This window comes from Populus nigra, chromosome 5 (assembly GCF_951802175.1).
Source record: "Populus nigra chromosome 5, ddPopNigr1.1, whole genome shotgun sequence".
Taxonomy (NCBI): domain Eukaryota; kingdom Viridiplantae; phylum Streptophyta; class Magnoliopsida; order Malpighiales; family Salicaceae; genus Populus; species Populus nigra.
Genome location: NC_084856.1, coordinates 20,832,754 through 20,848,700, shown reverse-complemented (window position 1 = coordinate 20,848,700; position 15,947 = coordinate 20,832,754). Strand labels below are relative to the sequence as shown.

Here is a 15,947-nt window from a genome sequence, read left to right as displayed (position 1 = left end):
TCAAATTAAAAGTGAGATATGAATTGCTATGTACATTGTTCTAATTTATAGCACACTTTATTTCTGCAAATAAATGCGTGTGATCTGGTTGTGTCATGCTTATAATTGTTCTGCTACTTGAAAAGCATTCTGCTTGCTATTCATATCTTTATATTTTTACAAATATATATATATATATATATATATATTCATTACAACCAATTGAACTAAACAATTGCATAGTTTTTCATCACATAATATACCATCAACGGGACTCTGTTTCATCTCACAACACTATGACTAAAGTTTCTTAATCCATCGCACAAGCCCTTTGTTAATACAGATACACAGAGCTGGAAAGCCTCCGCATCAGGTTCATATAAGCCATGCTCTCCACCTCAAGGCACAAAAACCATGTTCTCCGCCTCCTTCCTCACCGACTCGAAAAGCACAGTGGATAGGTAACGCTCCCCAAAGCTAGGGAAGATTGCCTGTTTGCATTAGAAAGAATGGTAAGACGCTCAGTTCAGAAAGACACGGTATCTGTTAAACACAACGCTGCTAAGATTTGCCATAGAATATTACCAAGCTTGAAGATTTTCTATCACTTATGGTCGTTCAAGAACATTCATTATTTGAAAGGATAATTCGTCAACAAAAATATCAAGGGAAATGGTTGCTAGATTGGCAATGATCTTTACTATTTGGAAACAAATATGTTTCGTCTACGGGATAGCTTTGGACAGCAGGCTCACTAGCAAGTTGCAGATGGATACACTTCAAAAGGAAGAAAATCAAGCTTACAATAATCAGTTTTCCAGCATTTTCAGGCCTCTTTGCTATCTCAATGGCAGCAGCTGCAGCAGCTCCAGATGATATCCCCACCTGAAATCCAAATGATGCCCTCAAAAGAATCCTTGATAAAAGTCAAACCCACACAATCTGATCCGGTTAACAGAGTGGAGTGCTGTAGAGTTCCGGGTTCCTTCTTGCAACAAATATCAAATAATTGTAAGCTTACCAGCAATCCTTCTTTCAAGGCAAGAAGCTTTGCAGTTTCAATGGCTTCTTCACTTGATATCTGCAAAGTCAGATAACGATCAAGTCTCTCAGGTACGAGTGCAGCAAGGCAATGAAAATGAAGAAACAAAAAACAAACTGTATTTTCTCTTAAGGAATAAATCAGAGCATGGGACAAAGATTAGACTTGAGGAACTTGGATTTGTATATGATGGAGTTTTAGCAATACGTTTTGGGAATTATGTAAGAGAACACAGACTTACTTGAACAGTTTCATCAAGTAAACCGACATCCAAAACTCCAGGGATGAAGCCAGCGCCAATTCCCTGGATCTTATGTGGACCTTGGATCCATTCCAGAAAACAATGATAATGTTAGTCCAATCATGAATACATGGAAAAGGTAGCTGCTTCAAGAGGACAGAATCATATGGGACATGTCCAATTGTGAAAAATGTTGTGCAAGGTTTTGGATATTTATCTTAAAGGAATGCAAGACAGATGGCTTAGAAGTTCCAACAACAATTGGGAAATTATTCAAACATAAAACAACATAACTCCTAATGCATATACTTTGCTAATCCGACACAGTAAAAGTTGAAAAGATTAGACCAGGATCCTATATCCATAAAATCAGTGAGCTCTATTATTTGTTTTAGCGTATGAAAAAGGTTGCATAACTCTAAACACTGTTTAATTGGACTGTATAGTTTGTGATCAAGTTTATAACATTTGAATTGTAGGTTCTTGGAAAAGAACGAAAGCAAATGAATGTCCAAGAAACCATGACTCACCAGGTTTCCCTCCAGACAACACTGCACTTTCAACTGGTTCTACACCATAAATCTAAACACAAAAAGGAAAGAACAAACGCCAAGATAAGAAACAATAAAGAAACTATCAATACCAAAAAAATAAAAAAAATGACTTCCACTCCAAATCAAGCAATGCTGAGAAGTGAACCTTTATATCAGGGTTTTGTTCCTTGAGATACTTCCCTGCACCTGTTATTGTTCCCCCAGTCCCTATCCCAGAAACAAAGGCATCAACTTTCCCACCTGACCCTTTCCACATCTCTGGTCCAGTTGTCTCGTAGTGAATCTGACCAGGCAACATCAGTATGATTGCAATTCTCTCAAATCAGTAAGTCAGAAAACGTGCGAAATGAAAACAAATGGCACCTTTGGGTTGGCAGGATTTTCAAATTGTTGCAGAATATAAGCATTAGGTGTCTTTGCCAATATCTCTTCAGCCTTCTGAACAGCCCCATTTATGCCCCTGGCAGGATCAGTAAGGATCAACTCAGCTCCAAAAGCAAGGAGAACCATTCTTCTCTCTAGACTCATTGAAGCAGGCATGGTAATGATCAGTCTGTAGCCCTTAGCAGCTGCCATGAATGCCAGCCCTATGCCAGTGTTGCCACTCGTAGGCTCAATCAGGACACTCTTCAGCATTAAGAAAGAAAACCATGTCAACACGCAAGTTCCTTTGTAATGATTTTCACGCTATTTTGTATGCAATGAACAGAAAACGGATCAGTTGACTGTCAATGTCTGGACTAGGTCATTACAAGGCTTGGCAACTAATAATTAAATATCCATTATTGTATCATACCTGCCAGCAGAAAATGATTTTCTGATGCAACGAAGTCTTAAGCCAAGACATGTATTGATCAATTTTCAATAGCTATATATAACATATCACTCAATTTCAAAGCAAAACAACCTAACTTGGACTTAAAATTCATGTATCGTATCTGTTTAAGTAGGATTGAATCACCAACCTCGCCCGGCTTGATTAGACCCTTCTCCTCTGCATCTGTGATCATACTATACCCAATCCTACAAACAAGGGAAGAAAGACAAGAAGAAGAATATCAAGCTGAGCAAACCAAAATCTCATTAATGATGATGTTCTAAAGGCCCCATTGTTACTTGTTGAGCAAATCCAATTCCAGCTTTGGATTCAGAAACATATTAAATTTCGACAGCAAAGGAAGATTTTCGGCCTTGGCAACCAAATAAACCTGATCGTAGCCAAGTTAATATATAAAGCACACCGATCTCAACTTTCCAACAAAGAACAACAGAAATCTAACTAATACCTATCTTTGACACTTGAGCAAGGTTCCATCATCTCCAGCTTGGCAGCAATACGCGCCACACAACCATCCACAACATTGTTGAGATACACCAATGGTGTTTTACCGATAAGCTATATTGGACCAAGTACAAAAGAATATATAAGCCAGGGCTCCCATATCAAAGCACCTCAAGAACAAATTCAACAATTTTGGAAATGGCAATGGAGTCAACTCACTTCAGTAACATCTTTGGCAATTGAACCCTTCTCCTCTGCCATTTTTTGTTCCGGTTACTGCACAAGCATAGAACACACGGAGTGATCAACAACAAAAAAACAAGCTAAAAAGGACAAACCTTTACAGAAAAAATAGCAGATACTGCAACCATTTGAACAATTCACCAAAACACAATTTAGTTTATAAGGAAATGATTCAAGAGCTCCAAGTTTCATTTGGGACACTGTGCACCCACAAAAACAAACATTATAAACCAAAAAAATATATAGCATCAACCCAGAAAAAAAAAAAGACTTCTCTCTTCATGGCCCATGGGAGTTCGACGTAAATGAAAGTTGATCAAAATTTATTTATTTCTGTTTAAAATTTATTTTTTTATTTTTCAATGGTTTTAATGTGTTTTTCAAAATTAAAACTTAGAAAAAATTAAAAAATATATTATTTTTATATATTTTGAAAACAAAAAAGATACAACACTCACGTGCACCGACAAACCCTTCACCAAAATCCATGAACTGATGAACAACTAAACCTTGTAGAATCCAGCATCAACACATATAATATCAAAGAGTAAAAACTGAGAAAAGCTATACATCAAACCTTGAGATTCTTGAACTTTAAACAATGTAAGTTTCCAAGCTAAAATCTTTCTTACAAGAAAAAACAGAGAAATGAAAGAAAGTCAGATATTCGATGGACTTCAAGGAGCCTTAAGAGAACTTACCAATTAGAAATCCTTATCTATCTATACATAGAGAGAGAACAAGGAAAGTAGGGAGCTTCTTGCAATGAAAGAGCAATAGTAGCTGGCTGATATATACTGATCTTTTAGCATATTTTGTATACAAATTTATTTTAAAGTAATTTTTGTAAGTGTAGTTGTCAAAGGTTTAGCTTCTAGTGTGATTGTCAAAGTGAAGCTTTTGACCGGACCAATCTTGTCTTTGTTCGTAACAGGTAATTCCACTCGTCTTTTTGTCCTTTCCTTCTTCTTTTTGACGTCATTATTGATTATCTTAAATAAAAATGGGTCTTTTAATGGTGGACTTTTCTTTGATGTGTGCCCTTAGCATCATCAATACTAAACTTGTCCTGCACGACGGATAGACTTGGGATTCATCTTCGCAGAGAAAGAATTATAATGATTATGAATAAAAAAGAAAAAAGAGATTGATTAGATGTTTTAAGATATTTATTTATTATATTTTGAGATTTTCATAGTTCAAATTTATTGATTTTTTTAAATATGTTTGATATTTTTAAAAAATTATTATTAATATTTAAATTGATTTAAGAGTATCCCTTATTTTTTGAAAAGAAAAAATATAATTATCCACTGAAAGTTTTTTTTTTGAAGTTTAACGTGAGTGTCCGTGTCAGCTTGCGCGCACCTCGACTAATCTCATGAGCCCTAAAGTTAACGACCATGTAAGTCTCCAGTGACCATCATATGAGCAACTACATGACTTGAACTTGAGACCACAAGGAGAGCAAAACCTTCTGGTCTCAAGCTCTTACTACTGGGCTACCACCTATATGATTTTGACAACTTATTGGTAATTATCAAGAAGATGTATCTCTTTTATTACAGGATTGGCTCTAGAGTGTGTGTGTGTGTGTTATATGATTTTGTATGTATTTAATTTTTTTTAATAAATTTAAAATGATAATGATCTTATCACCAAAGCAATTATATATATATATATATATATATATATATATATATATATATATATAAAAAATAATTTGACTTTAGCAAATGTTTAGGCCAAGAGTGTTAATGAATATAACAAGTCATATTTAGATTTATAATTTTATTCAATTTAATATTTAATATTTTATAAATTATAAACTCAGTCTATCTAGAAGAAAGTTTGAATTTGAAGGAACTAAATATATTAGGCTGGACTAATTTTTTATGAATATTATAAATATTTGTAAATTGAATTTATATTATTAATTTGTATGGGTTATACTCAATTGGGATACTTTGCACCCACAAAAACTACCATTATAAACCAAAAAATATATAGCATCAACCCAGAAAAAAAAAATCTCCCCATTGTTCCTTTTCAAGAGTACGGCTCAAATGCAAGTTAATCAAATTTTATTTTTTATTATAAATTAATTATTTTTTGATATTTTAGATTGTTTTAATATTTTACTGTCAAAAATAAATATTAAAAAATAAAAAATATATTATTTTAATATACTTTTAAATAAAAAATACTTTAAAAAAAAAACCACAGTACCCAAACCCTTCACCAAAATCCATGAACTGATGAACAACTAAACCTTCTAGAACTAGCATCAACACTTATAATATCAAAGAGTAAAAATCGAGAAAAGCTATACATCAAACCTTGAGATTCTTGAACTTCAAACTATGTAACTTCGGGTTTTTTTAGTGGTATGGTTGCGGTTGCTTTTCAAATAGCTTTTCATGTCAAAATACATATCAATGATGTTTTTTTATTTTTTAAAAATTATTTTTGAGATCAGCACATCAAAATGATTTGAAAACACTAAAAACATATTAATTTGAAGTTAATAAAAAAATAAAAAAATTTTAAATTTTATTAAAAATACTTTTAAAACACAGAAACAAACAAGCCCGAAGCTAAAATCTTTCCTACAAGAAAAAACAGAGGAATGAAAGAAAGTCAGATATTCGATGGACTTGAGAACTTGCCAAGAAATCCTTGTCTATCTATGTATAGAGAGAGAACAAGGAAAGCAGGAAGCTTCTTGCACGGAAGAGCAATAGTAGCTGGCTGGTATGTACTGATCCTTTAGCGTATTTTTTATACAAATTTATTTTAAATTAATTTTCCTCGTCCGGCCGGCTATTTTCAATATCGTTCTTTTATATATATATATATATATATAATTTAATTTTAATTTTATAGTTTTTTAAAAAAAAACACAGGAATTACTATAGTGTTTTTCTATATAAAATTTTTTATAATTGTTTTTATAAATTTATAATAATATATAAGCCTGTGCATGCGGATATCATATCTAGTGTTCGTGTATTGGATGTAGAGTTTGTTTGACAGTGTAGTTACGGGTGTTTTTCAAATAATTTTATGTAAAATATATGTTAATAATTTTTTTTATTTTTAAAAATTTATTTTTGATATTAACATATCAAAACGATTCAAAATATATAAATCATATTAAATTTTAATAAAAAAAATTAAAATTTTTAAAAATATAGATTCAACCGTGTTTCCATCATCCTTGCACTTGTAAAGTGTAGTTTTGTTTAGCTTCCAGTGTGATTGTCAAAGTGAAGCTTTTGACCTGACCTGTCTTGTCTTTGTTCGTGACAGGTAATTCCACTCGTCTTCGATTTTGCCTTTTCCTTCTCTTTTTTGACGTCATTATTGATTATCTTAAATAAAAATGGGTCTTTTAATGGTGGACTTTCCTTTCATGTGGGTCCTTAGCATCATCATTACTAAACTTGTCTTGCACGACGGATAGACTTGGGATTCAGCCAATCAGGTTTCAGATTTTCAGTAACAGTGACCGACTGGGATGATTACTTATGTTTTTAAATGTTTTTTTAATTATTTTTATTTTAAAATATATTAAAATAATCCTTTTAATTTTTTTAACTTTTAATAAAGGCTTACCAAAATAATTATAATTCACGTAAAAAAACATTAATTTAATAAAAACAAATATACTTATGAAATCCATTCAAACATAGTTATAAATATAATGTCAAATAAATATTTATAATTTAAGTTAGTCAGGTTCAAAAAAAATTAATTTAGAATTAACACGGCCAAAACGTTATTTGAAAAAAAATTTAAAATTTTTTTGTTTAATTTTTTTTATATATATATTTTTGCTAGTTTTGATGTGATAATATTAAAAATAAATTTTAAAAAATAAAAAATATATTATTTTAAATTATTTTTAGTAAAAAATATTTTGAAAAACAACCGCTACTACAATATCAACTACTATAGGCATTCACCGACCCCAGATTCATCTCCACATATGAAGAATTATAATGATTGTGAATAAAAAAAGGAAAAGAAATTGATTTGATGTTTAAGGATATTTATTTATTTATTAAATTGATTTAAGAATATCCCTTATTCTCAGGAAAAAAAAATTTATGTGGATATTATAGATATGCAAATTGAACTTGTATTATTAATTTTTATATTTAATTAAAAATAAGATTTGTGATCACTAAAATAGTTCAAAATATATCATAAACTGTAACAAATAATTTAAATTTAATATATTAACTTAATGAATTATCTAAAATAAGAGAATCGAGAATCAATTTAGTTGTAATCAGAACGCCAGAGTTAGTAATATATAATAAGGAAGGCTAAAATTAATATAATAAGATATATTATTAAAAAACTTATTTATTTAAAATAAAAAATATTATACTATTTTATATTTAAATATTAAATAAAAAAATATATTTTGCAAGGGTCCGGATCCTTGCTTGCCTCCCCTAGTTCCACCACGGGTTGTAATGATGAGTTGTATAGGGTATATAAATTGAGCTAGGTTTATGAAGTTTTAATAATCTTGACCTGCCATCTAATTATTTTCCTACATTATTTAACTTTTAACGGGTTGGTGAAATCAAATAATAGGAACATTACGGATATAGTAGGTTTTTTTTTACTTTCCCAGTATAAGTTGATCTGAAGACATCTTTTACTTCCAGGAGAAAAGAAAACGCGAGGCAATGGTAATTTATTGTTGATGATCGAGACGTATCTGTTGTGGTTCTCAGGAATCCTCTGTAGAGTACTATATTATCATCACAGACAGGAATGCATGTCACGAAGAATTGGATGTTTCAGAAATTAAACAGACAAATCATCATTTGACTGAACTGGGAAGTAGGACATTAGTTTGAATTGAGCATCAAGAAGGGAAGAGAACTTCCATCTCTAGGTTCCCAAGCATTTCCTGTGGAAAAGTGCTCAAGGCATTTGAAAGAACTCTAAGAAATGAGGGGAAAGAAACTATAGCACGAATCATAAAATATCTGGCTTCTAGTCCATGGAGAAGAACATCTTAAAATAGATGTTGGCAGAACATACCAGCAATCAATCTTCAAATTAAGAAAGCACTTTAGCAGTTTTGATAAGTTTATGGTTTTCGTGTTCAGTGCAGGTCGGTGAAGACCGTGACGTACGAGTCATTGAATAATATTGCGAGGTTGATAAATGGAGTGTCAGCCATTTTTTCGACTCTTTTACCTGGGAAGGCTAATGTTCTTGAAGGTCTTCATGGCTGCGAGCTTAGGCCTACTTTTCATGGGCCTCGATTGCCCCGTTGGATGGATAAGTAATTTTCTTTTTCAACTCTATCAGCTCTTGATGTTTGCACAACAAATTTAAACAAGTTCCTTCCCAACAATTGGATTTGTAAGCAACAAGACGTTGATGCTAATCTGGCAATTTGAATCTGTAAACCAAGATTCTACTTCGATGCATCCAACCTGAGAGAACCTAGCTAGGTAGAGATGTGTATACGCCAGCTTTATGATTATTTTTCTCATTCAAACCTCTTGTAGCTGAGACCCGTCCTAGCCTTGACTAGACTATGTCTCATGAGGTCTAGCCGGGTTGGTTATGTTTCATATCTGGTTAAACTCAGGATTAGCAGGCGCATGCATGGGTTTTAACTTTTAACAGTGTTTGATGTGCCGCCATGAAGAAGGTAGACGATGACATGATGTGAAATGCATAAAGAAGATTCCCACATCGAGAAAACATAAGACGTGGGGCAAGGCATGGGAATATAAATAGGAAGCTCAAAGCAACGGGAAACATACTTACCTGGACGGGGTCGATGGGCGACCAGGAAGGTCCATGGCCTAGGTCAGTGACGTCCATTGCACTGAGGATGGGTGCTGGCTTAAGGTCTCTCCAAGTGGGAGATCCTACGTCAAAATTTGTGGCAGAGGGGGCTGCGCAAGTCGCGGCCCCTGTCCAATTCTAATATCAAACATTTCGAATTTGAAGCCTCCTCTTAAGTTGTGTTCTTCTCCGGAGATGTTGGCTGTGTTCTAATTTTTAGCGTTCTGCTTGAAAAGCATTCTGATGGCTATTCACATGTTTATATTTTTGCAATATATACATTCATTACATCTAATTGAACTAAACAATTGCATAGTTTTTAATAACATAATATGATTAAAGTTTCTTAATCCATCGCACAAGCCCTTTGTTAATACAGATACACAGAGCAGAAAAGCCTCCGCATCAGGCTCCTAGAAGCCATGCTCTCCACCTCAAGGAACAAAAACCATGTTCTCCGCCTCCTTCTTCACCGATTCGAAAAGCACGGAGGATAGGTAACGCTCCCCAAAGCTAGGGAAGATCGTCTGTTTACATTAGAAAGAATGGTAAGACGCTCAGAACAAAACACCAACGAAGGCCAAGCACTAGAAGGTATTCAAAAAGATACGGCATGTGCTGAAGGCAACGCTGCTAAGCTTTGCCATAGAATATGGTACGTATCATCACTATTGCCGTGCTTGAAGATTTTCTATCACCTATAATCGTTCAAGAACATTCATTATTTGAATGGATAATTTCATCAGCAAAAATATCCAGGGAAATGGTTTGCTAGATTGGCAATGACCTTTACTATTTGGAAACAAATTTGTTTCATCTACGGGATAGCTTTGGACAGCAGGCTCACTAGCAAGTTGGAGATGGATCTACTTCAAAAGGAAGAAAATCAAAGATCTACTTCAAAAGGAAGAAAATCAAACTTACAACAATGAGTTTTCCAGCATTTTCAGGCCTCTTCGCTATCTCAATGGCAGCAGCTGCAGCAGCTCCAGATGATATCCCCACCTGAAATCCAAATGATGCCCTCAAAAGAATTCTTGATTGAAGTCAAACCCAGAAAATATGATCCAGTTAACAGAGTGGAGTGCTGTCGAGTTCTGGGTTCCTTCTTGCAACAAATATCAAATAATTGTAAGCTTACCAGCAATCCTTCTTTCAAGGCAAGAAGCTTTGCAGTTTCAATGGCTTCTTCACTTGATATCTGCAAAGTCATATAACGATCGAGTCTCTCAGGTAGGAGTGCAGCAAGGCAATAAAAAGGAAGAAACAAAAAACAAACGGTATTTTCTCTTAAAGAATAAATCAGAGCATGCGACAAAGATTAGACTTGAGGAACTTGGATTTGTATATGATGGAGTTTTAGCAATACGTTTTGGGAATTATGTAAGAGAACACAGACTTACTTGAACAGTTTCATCAAGTAAACCGACATCCAAAACTCCGGGGATGAAGCCAGCGCCAATTCCCTGGATCTTATGTGGACCTTGGATCCATTCCAGAAAACAATGATAATGTTAGTCCAATCATGAATACATGGAAAAGGCAGCTGTTTCAAGAGGACAGAATCATATGGAACATGTCCAATTGAGGAAAGTGTTGTGCAAGGTTTTGAATATCCATCTTAAAGGAATGCAAGACAGATGGCGTAGAAGTTCCAACAACAATTGGGGAATTATTCAAACATAAAACAACGTAACTCCTAATGCATTTGCTTTTCTAATCCGACAAAGTAAAAGTCGAAAGGATTAGACCAGGATCCTAATCCATAGAATCAGTGAGCTTTATTATTTGTTTTAGCGTATGAAAAAGGTTGGATCCATAGAATCAATGAGCTTTTGCATAACTCTAATCACTGTTTAATTGGACTGTATAGTTTGTGATCAAGTTTACAACATTTGAATTGTAGGTTCTTGGAAAAGAACGAAAGCAAATGAATGTCCAAGAAACCATGACTCACCAGGTTTCCCTCCAGATAGCACTGCACTTTCAACTGGTTCTACACCATAAATCTAAACACGAAAAGGAAAGAACAAACGCCAAGATAAGAAACAATAGATATAATAAAGAAACTATCAATACCACAAAAAAAAATGACTTCCACTCCAAATCATGCAGTGCAGAGAAGTGAACCTTTATATCAGGGTTTTGCTCCTTGAGATACTTCCCTGCACCTGTTATTGTTCCCCCAGTCCCTATCCCAGAAACAAAGGCATCAACTTTCCCACCTGACCCTTTCCAAATCTCTGGTCCAGTTGTCTCGTAGTGAATCTGACCAGGCAACATCAGTATGATTGCAATTCTCTCAAATCAGTAAGTCAGAAAACGTGCGAAATGAAAACAAATGGCACCTTTGGGTTGGCAGGATTTTCAAATTGTTGCAGAAGATACGCATTAGGTGTCTTTGCCAATATCTCTTCAGCCTTCTGAACAGCCCCCTTCATGCCCCTGGCAGGATCAGTAAGGATCAACTCAGCTCCAAAAGCAAGGAGAACCATTCTTCTCTCTAGACTCATTGAAGCAGGCATGGTAATGATCAGTCTGTAGCCCTTAGCAGCTGCCATGAATGCCAGCCCTATGCCAGTGTTGCCACTCGTAGGCTCAATCAGGACACTCTTCAGCATTAAGAAAGAAAACCATGTCAACACGCGAGTTCCTTTGTAATGACATTCACGCTATTTTGTAAGCAATGAACAGAAAACGGAGCAGTTGACTGTCAATGTCTGGACTAGGTCATTACAAGGCTTGGCAACTAATAATTAAATATTCATTATTGTATCATACCTGCCAGCAGAAAATGATTTTCTGATGCAACGAAGTCTTAAGCCAAGACATGTATTGATCAATTTTCAATCGCTATATATAACATATCACTCAATTTTAGAGCAAAACAACCTAACTTGGACTTAAAATTCATGTATCTTATCTGTTCAAGTAGGATTGAATCACCAACCTCGCCCGGCTTGATTAGACCCTTCTCCTCTGCATCTGTGATCATACTATACCCAATCCTACAAACAAGGGAACAAAGACAGGAAGAAGAATATCATATTATATCAAGCTGAGCAAACCAAAATCTCATTAATGATGATGTTCTAAAGGCCCCAATGTTACTTGTTGAGCAAATCCAATTCCAACATTGGATGCAGAAACAGTAACATATTAAATTTCAACAGCAAAGGAAGATTTTCGGCCTTGGCAACCAAATAAACCTGATCATAGCCAAGTTAATATATAAAGCATACCGATCTCAACTTTCCAACAAAGAACAGCAGAAATCTAACCAATACCTATCTTTGACACTTGAGCAAGGTTCCATCATCTCCAGCTTGGCAGCAATACGCGCCACACAACCATCCACAACATTGTTGAGATACACCAATGGTGTTTTACCAATAAGCTATATTGGACCACATACAAAAGAATATATAAGCCAGGGCTCCCATATGAAAGCACCTCATGAACAAATTCAACAATTTTGTAAATGGCAATGGAGTCAACTTACTTCAGTAACATCTTTGGCAATTGAACCCTTCTCCTCTGCCATTTTTTGTTCCGGTTACTGGCTTACTGCACAAGCATAGAACACATGGAGTGATCAGCAAAAAAAAAAAAAGCTAAGAAGGACAAACCTTTACCGAAAAAATAGCAGATACTGCAACCATTTGAACAATTCACCAAAACACAATTTAGTTTATAAGGAAATGATTCAAGAGCTCCAAGTTTCATTTGGGACACTGTGCACCCACAAAAACAAACATTATAAACCAAAAAAATATATAGCATCAACCCAGAAAAAAAGACTTCTCTTCTAATAGCTCCTTGTTTCAGAGTACAGCTTAAATGGAAGCTGTCAAAAATTTATTTTTTTGTTTAAATTTATTTTTTTATTTTTATTTTCAATTATTTTAATATACTATTATCAAAAATAAATCTTAACAAATAAAAAATATTATAACACTCACATACACTCACATACACTCCCCGAACCCTTCACCAAAATCCATGAACTGATGAACAACTAAACCTTCTAAAATCCAGCATCAACACATATAATATCAAAGAGTAAAAACTGAGAAAAGCTATACATCAAACCTTGAGATTCTTGAACTTTAAACAATGTAAGTTTCCAAGCTACAATCTTTCTTACAAGAAAAAACAGAGAAATGAAAGAAAGTTGGATATACGATGGACTTAAGAGAACTTACCAAGAAATCCTTATCTATCTATATATAGAGAGAACAAGGAAAGTAGGGAGCTTGTTGCAATGAAAGAGCAATAGTAGCTGGCTGATTTATACTGATCCTTTAGCATATTTTTTATACAAATTTATTTTAAATTAATTTTTGTGAGTGGAGTTGTCAAAGGTTTAGCTTCGAGTGTGAATGTAAAAGTGAAGCTTTTGACTTCGCCTGTCTTGTCTTTGTTTGTAACAGGTAATTCCACTCGCCTTTGTTTTTGCCTTTTCCCTGTCTTTTTTGACGTAATTATTGATTATCTTAAATAAAAATTATAAACTAAATCTATTTAAGAGAAAGTTTGATCCGAACGGCCTACCTTTTTCTTTTTTTTATATTATAAATATCCACAAAGTTAAATTTGTATTATTAATGGGTTGAACTTAATTAAAACAAAATTTATACTTAGTAAATTAGGCCAAAACTTATCATAAGCCATAACAAATAATTTATACTTAATACATTAACTTAATCAATTGTGTAAAATAAAAAAAAATTAATTTTGTTGTAACAAACAATGAGTTGGATAGGATATATAAATTAAGCTAGGTTGATAAAGTTTTAACAATCTCAACCAGCCATCTAATTCATAATATTTTTTATTTATTTTTTTATTTATTATCATCTATAATATTTATATTATTTAACTTTCACAGGGTAGATGATTTTTTTTTAACTTCCCTGGTATAAGTTGATCCGAAGACATCATTTACTTCCCGGAGAAAAGAAAACGCGAAACAATGGGTAATTTATTGTTGATGATCAAGACGTATCTGCACTGTGGTTTCTCAGGAATTCTCTGTAGAGTATTATATTATCATCACAGTCAGGAATGCATGTCACGAAGTCATGGACAGCTACTATTATATGCATGCTCTGTGAAATAACTCCATCAGAATTGAAGGGTTTTTTTTAATTTATTAACGTGGATGTTATAATTTTGAGGTTTGTGAGACTCCAAGTATGATTTGTAGGAAACAAATTTAAAATATGATCAATTAAATAACATTTCTTAGGATAAATTTCATGATAATAGAGAGAGTAATAACATCAGTGGTGTAAACTTCATGATAATCTCTAACAGCTCGTGTTTCTGCAGACCTTGCATGTAAAATTTAATGTTTAATATTGATTCCCTCCAAGTAGAAGGATATAAAATGGGCATAATCTCTTATATAGCAACTAGCAAGCAAGAATACTGCGGGCTCTGTTACGTACTATGGGCGGCAACCACCGATCCCAGATTCTACTCCTCAGAAAAAGAACTGTGATGATTATGAATAAGAAAAAAAGATTGATTTGATTTTTAAATTTTTATTATTTTTAAATATGGAAGGGTCGTAGTTGACAAGAAGTGTCCTGGTTGAAATTTATTATTATTTTCTCAAATATGTTTGATATTTTAAAAAATTATTGTTAAATATAAATTGATTTAATTTATTATTATTATTATATATAAAAAATTAAATGGATTAAAAATCTAATTAGCTCAACCAAGTCTATCAGAACAATATTCTTTCTAATTCGACTTGAAACTCGATATTTGAATTACAGGTTCATCGAGAAAAACCAAGTTTAACAGCTACGAGAAACACCTCGTATTTTCCTTCCGACAACTATCTCCTCATTCCTTGTTCTCTCGTTCCCTTCTCCCGAGCATGCACTTAAATCATATTTTCATCGGACACAAGAATTTGAAGATGCAAATTGCAAATAAAAATGGGCTAATTCAAAGGAAGGAATTTTCAAGTTGGAGAATAGTCACAAGTGATTGTTTTTGGGCTCCCACGGGTCTGCTGTGATATTTTCTGTCCTCAGCTTCCCTACCATCCCTATGAATTAACATTTCTGGGCCTCTCCCCCAATTCGGTGGTCTTGCAGAGGGTTCGCCTAGGCTATGACAGTACACAAAACGAAATTTGAAATTTTCATCACGAATGTTACATGAATGAACTCATTGGCAAGAGGGTTAATTAAATTCATCTTCGAGGTTTTTTAACGTCTAATATTCCTCATTTCGTGTTGCTGTGCTATTTTTCTTCTTCTTATTTCGTATTGGCAAGAGGGTTAATTAAATTCATCTTCGAGGTTTTTTAATGTCTATTCGCCACTCCGTCCTAGCAGATTGGGCTTAGCCCCATCTGCTAAAAAAAAATCAAGAGACTAAGACATGTCGGAGACTAGATGTCGCATCTGCAAGGCAACCTGTGACTGCCAAGTCCAGCTAGATTTACTAACATTACATGTTCCATATGTCATGCCCTTAGATAAATATTTGTCGCAAATTCTAACTACTGTGATCTGTGGTGAAGCTAGAGTGAAATGATTGGAGGGTACAAGCAGAAAGATATCAAAGAAAAAACCTAACTACTGTAGCAAGCTGCCCAACTGTAGCTAGAAAAGGAAAACAAATTAAAAAGATATAAAAGAAAAACCTAGCTGGCTAACAAGTTTTAGCACTGTTGCCTTTCTCTTCAATCTACGCATGGCTTGTGCTAGCACCGTCCACGATCTTTTGACTTGCATCACCAAGCACACAGAT

General features: G+C 33.9%; 2 protein-coding genes and 1 non-coding gene across 6 annotated transcripts; 1 reads left to right on the top strand and 2 right to left on the bottom strand.

Moving 5' to 3' along the window:
• Positions 1-35: 35 nt before the first annotated feature.
• LOC133694065 (cysteine synthase-like) lies at positions 36-4,200 on the bottom strand. 2 transcript variants are annotated; one of them, XM_062115487.1, is made up of 11 exons: positions 4,043-4,200; positions 3,318-3,374; positions 3,103-3,212; positions 2,782-2,839; positions 2,180-2,443; positions 1,962-2,099; positions 1,793-1,844; positions 1,263-1,342; positions 1,001-1,060; positions 784-864; positions 36-470 (listed from the first exon to the last, which is right to left on the bottom strand). In XM_062115487.1, the coding sequence occupies exons 2-11, from the start codon at positions 3,357-3,359 to the stop codon at positions 378-380; spliced, it is 978 nt and encodes a 325-aa protein (XP_061971471.1). In that variant the 5' UTR covers positions 3,360-3,374; positions 4,043-4,200; the 3' UTR covers positions 36-377. The 2 variants fall into 2 exon arrangements, with proteins under 2 accessions (XP_061971471.1, XP_061971472.1); XM_062115488.1 differs by lacking the exon at positions 4,043-4,200 and adding an exon at positions 3,919-3,940.
• A 4,941-nt stretch (positions 4,201-9,141) lies between these two features.
• LOC133695511 (U1 spliceosomal RNA) lies at positions 9,142-9,301 on the top strand. The gene has a single exon (XR_009842462.1). It is a non-coding gene; the product is annotated as a U1 spliceosomal RNA (small nuclear RNA).
• Positions 9,302-9,373: 72 nt separating this feature from the next.
• LOC133694059 (cysteine synthase-like) lies at positions 9,374-13,511 on the bottom strand. Of its 3 annotated transcripts, none has more exons than XM_062115481.1 (11): positions 13,376-13,511; positions 12,673-12,737; positions 12,458-12,567; positions 12,121-12,178; positions 11,519-11,782; positions 11,301-11,438; positions 11,128-11,179; positions 10,574-10,653; positions 10,312-10,371; positions 10,095-10,175; positions 9,374-9,697 (listed from the first exon to the last, which is right to left on the bottom strand). In XM_062115481.1, the coding sequence occupies exons 2-11, from the start codon at positions 12,712-12,714 to the stop codon at positions 9,605-9,607; spliced, it is 978 nt and encodes a 325-aa protein (XP_061971465.1). In that variant the 5' UTR covers positions 12,715-12,737; positions 13,376-13,511; the 3' UTR covers positions 9,374-9,604. The 3 variants fall into 3 exon arrangements, with proteins under 3 accessions (XP_061971465.1, XP_061971467.1, XP_061971466.1); XM_062115483.1 differs by having other exon boundaries at positions 12,673-12,729; positions 13,376-13,471; XM_062115482.1 differs by lacking the exon at positions 13,376-13,511 and adding an exon at positions 13,263-13,369.
• Positions 13,512-15,947: the final 2,436 nt, after the last annotated feature.

Coding starts and splice junctions, on each gene's coding strand:
- LOC133694059 (XM_062115481.1), bottom strand. CDS start 12,714: ATGGCAGAGGAGAAGGGTTCAATTGCCAAAGATGTTACTGAA. Junction 12,568..12,672: donor TTGCCAAAGATGTTACTGAA/GTAAGTTGACTC, acceptor GGTCCAATATAG/CTTATTGGTAAAACACCATT. Junction 9,698..10,094: donor ATGCTGGAAAACTCATTGTT/GTAAGTTTGATT, acceptor TAATGTAAACAG/ACGATCTTCCCTAGCTTTGG.
- LOC133694065 (XM_062115487.1), bottom strand. CDS start 3,359: ATGGCAGAGGAGAAGGGTTCAATTGCCAAAGATGTTACTGAA. Junction 1,061..1,262: donor TACTTGATGAAACTGTTCAA/GTAAGTCTGTGT, acceptor CTGACTTTGCAG/ATATCAAGTGAAGAAGCCAT. Junction 471..783: donor ATGCTGGAAAACTGATTATT/GTAAGCTTGATT, acceptor TAATGCAAACAG/GCAATCTTCCCTAGCTTTGG.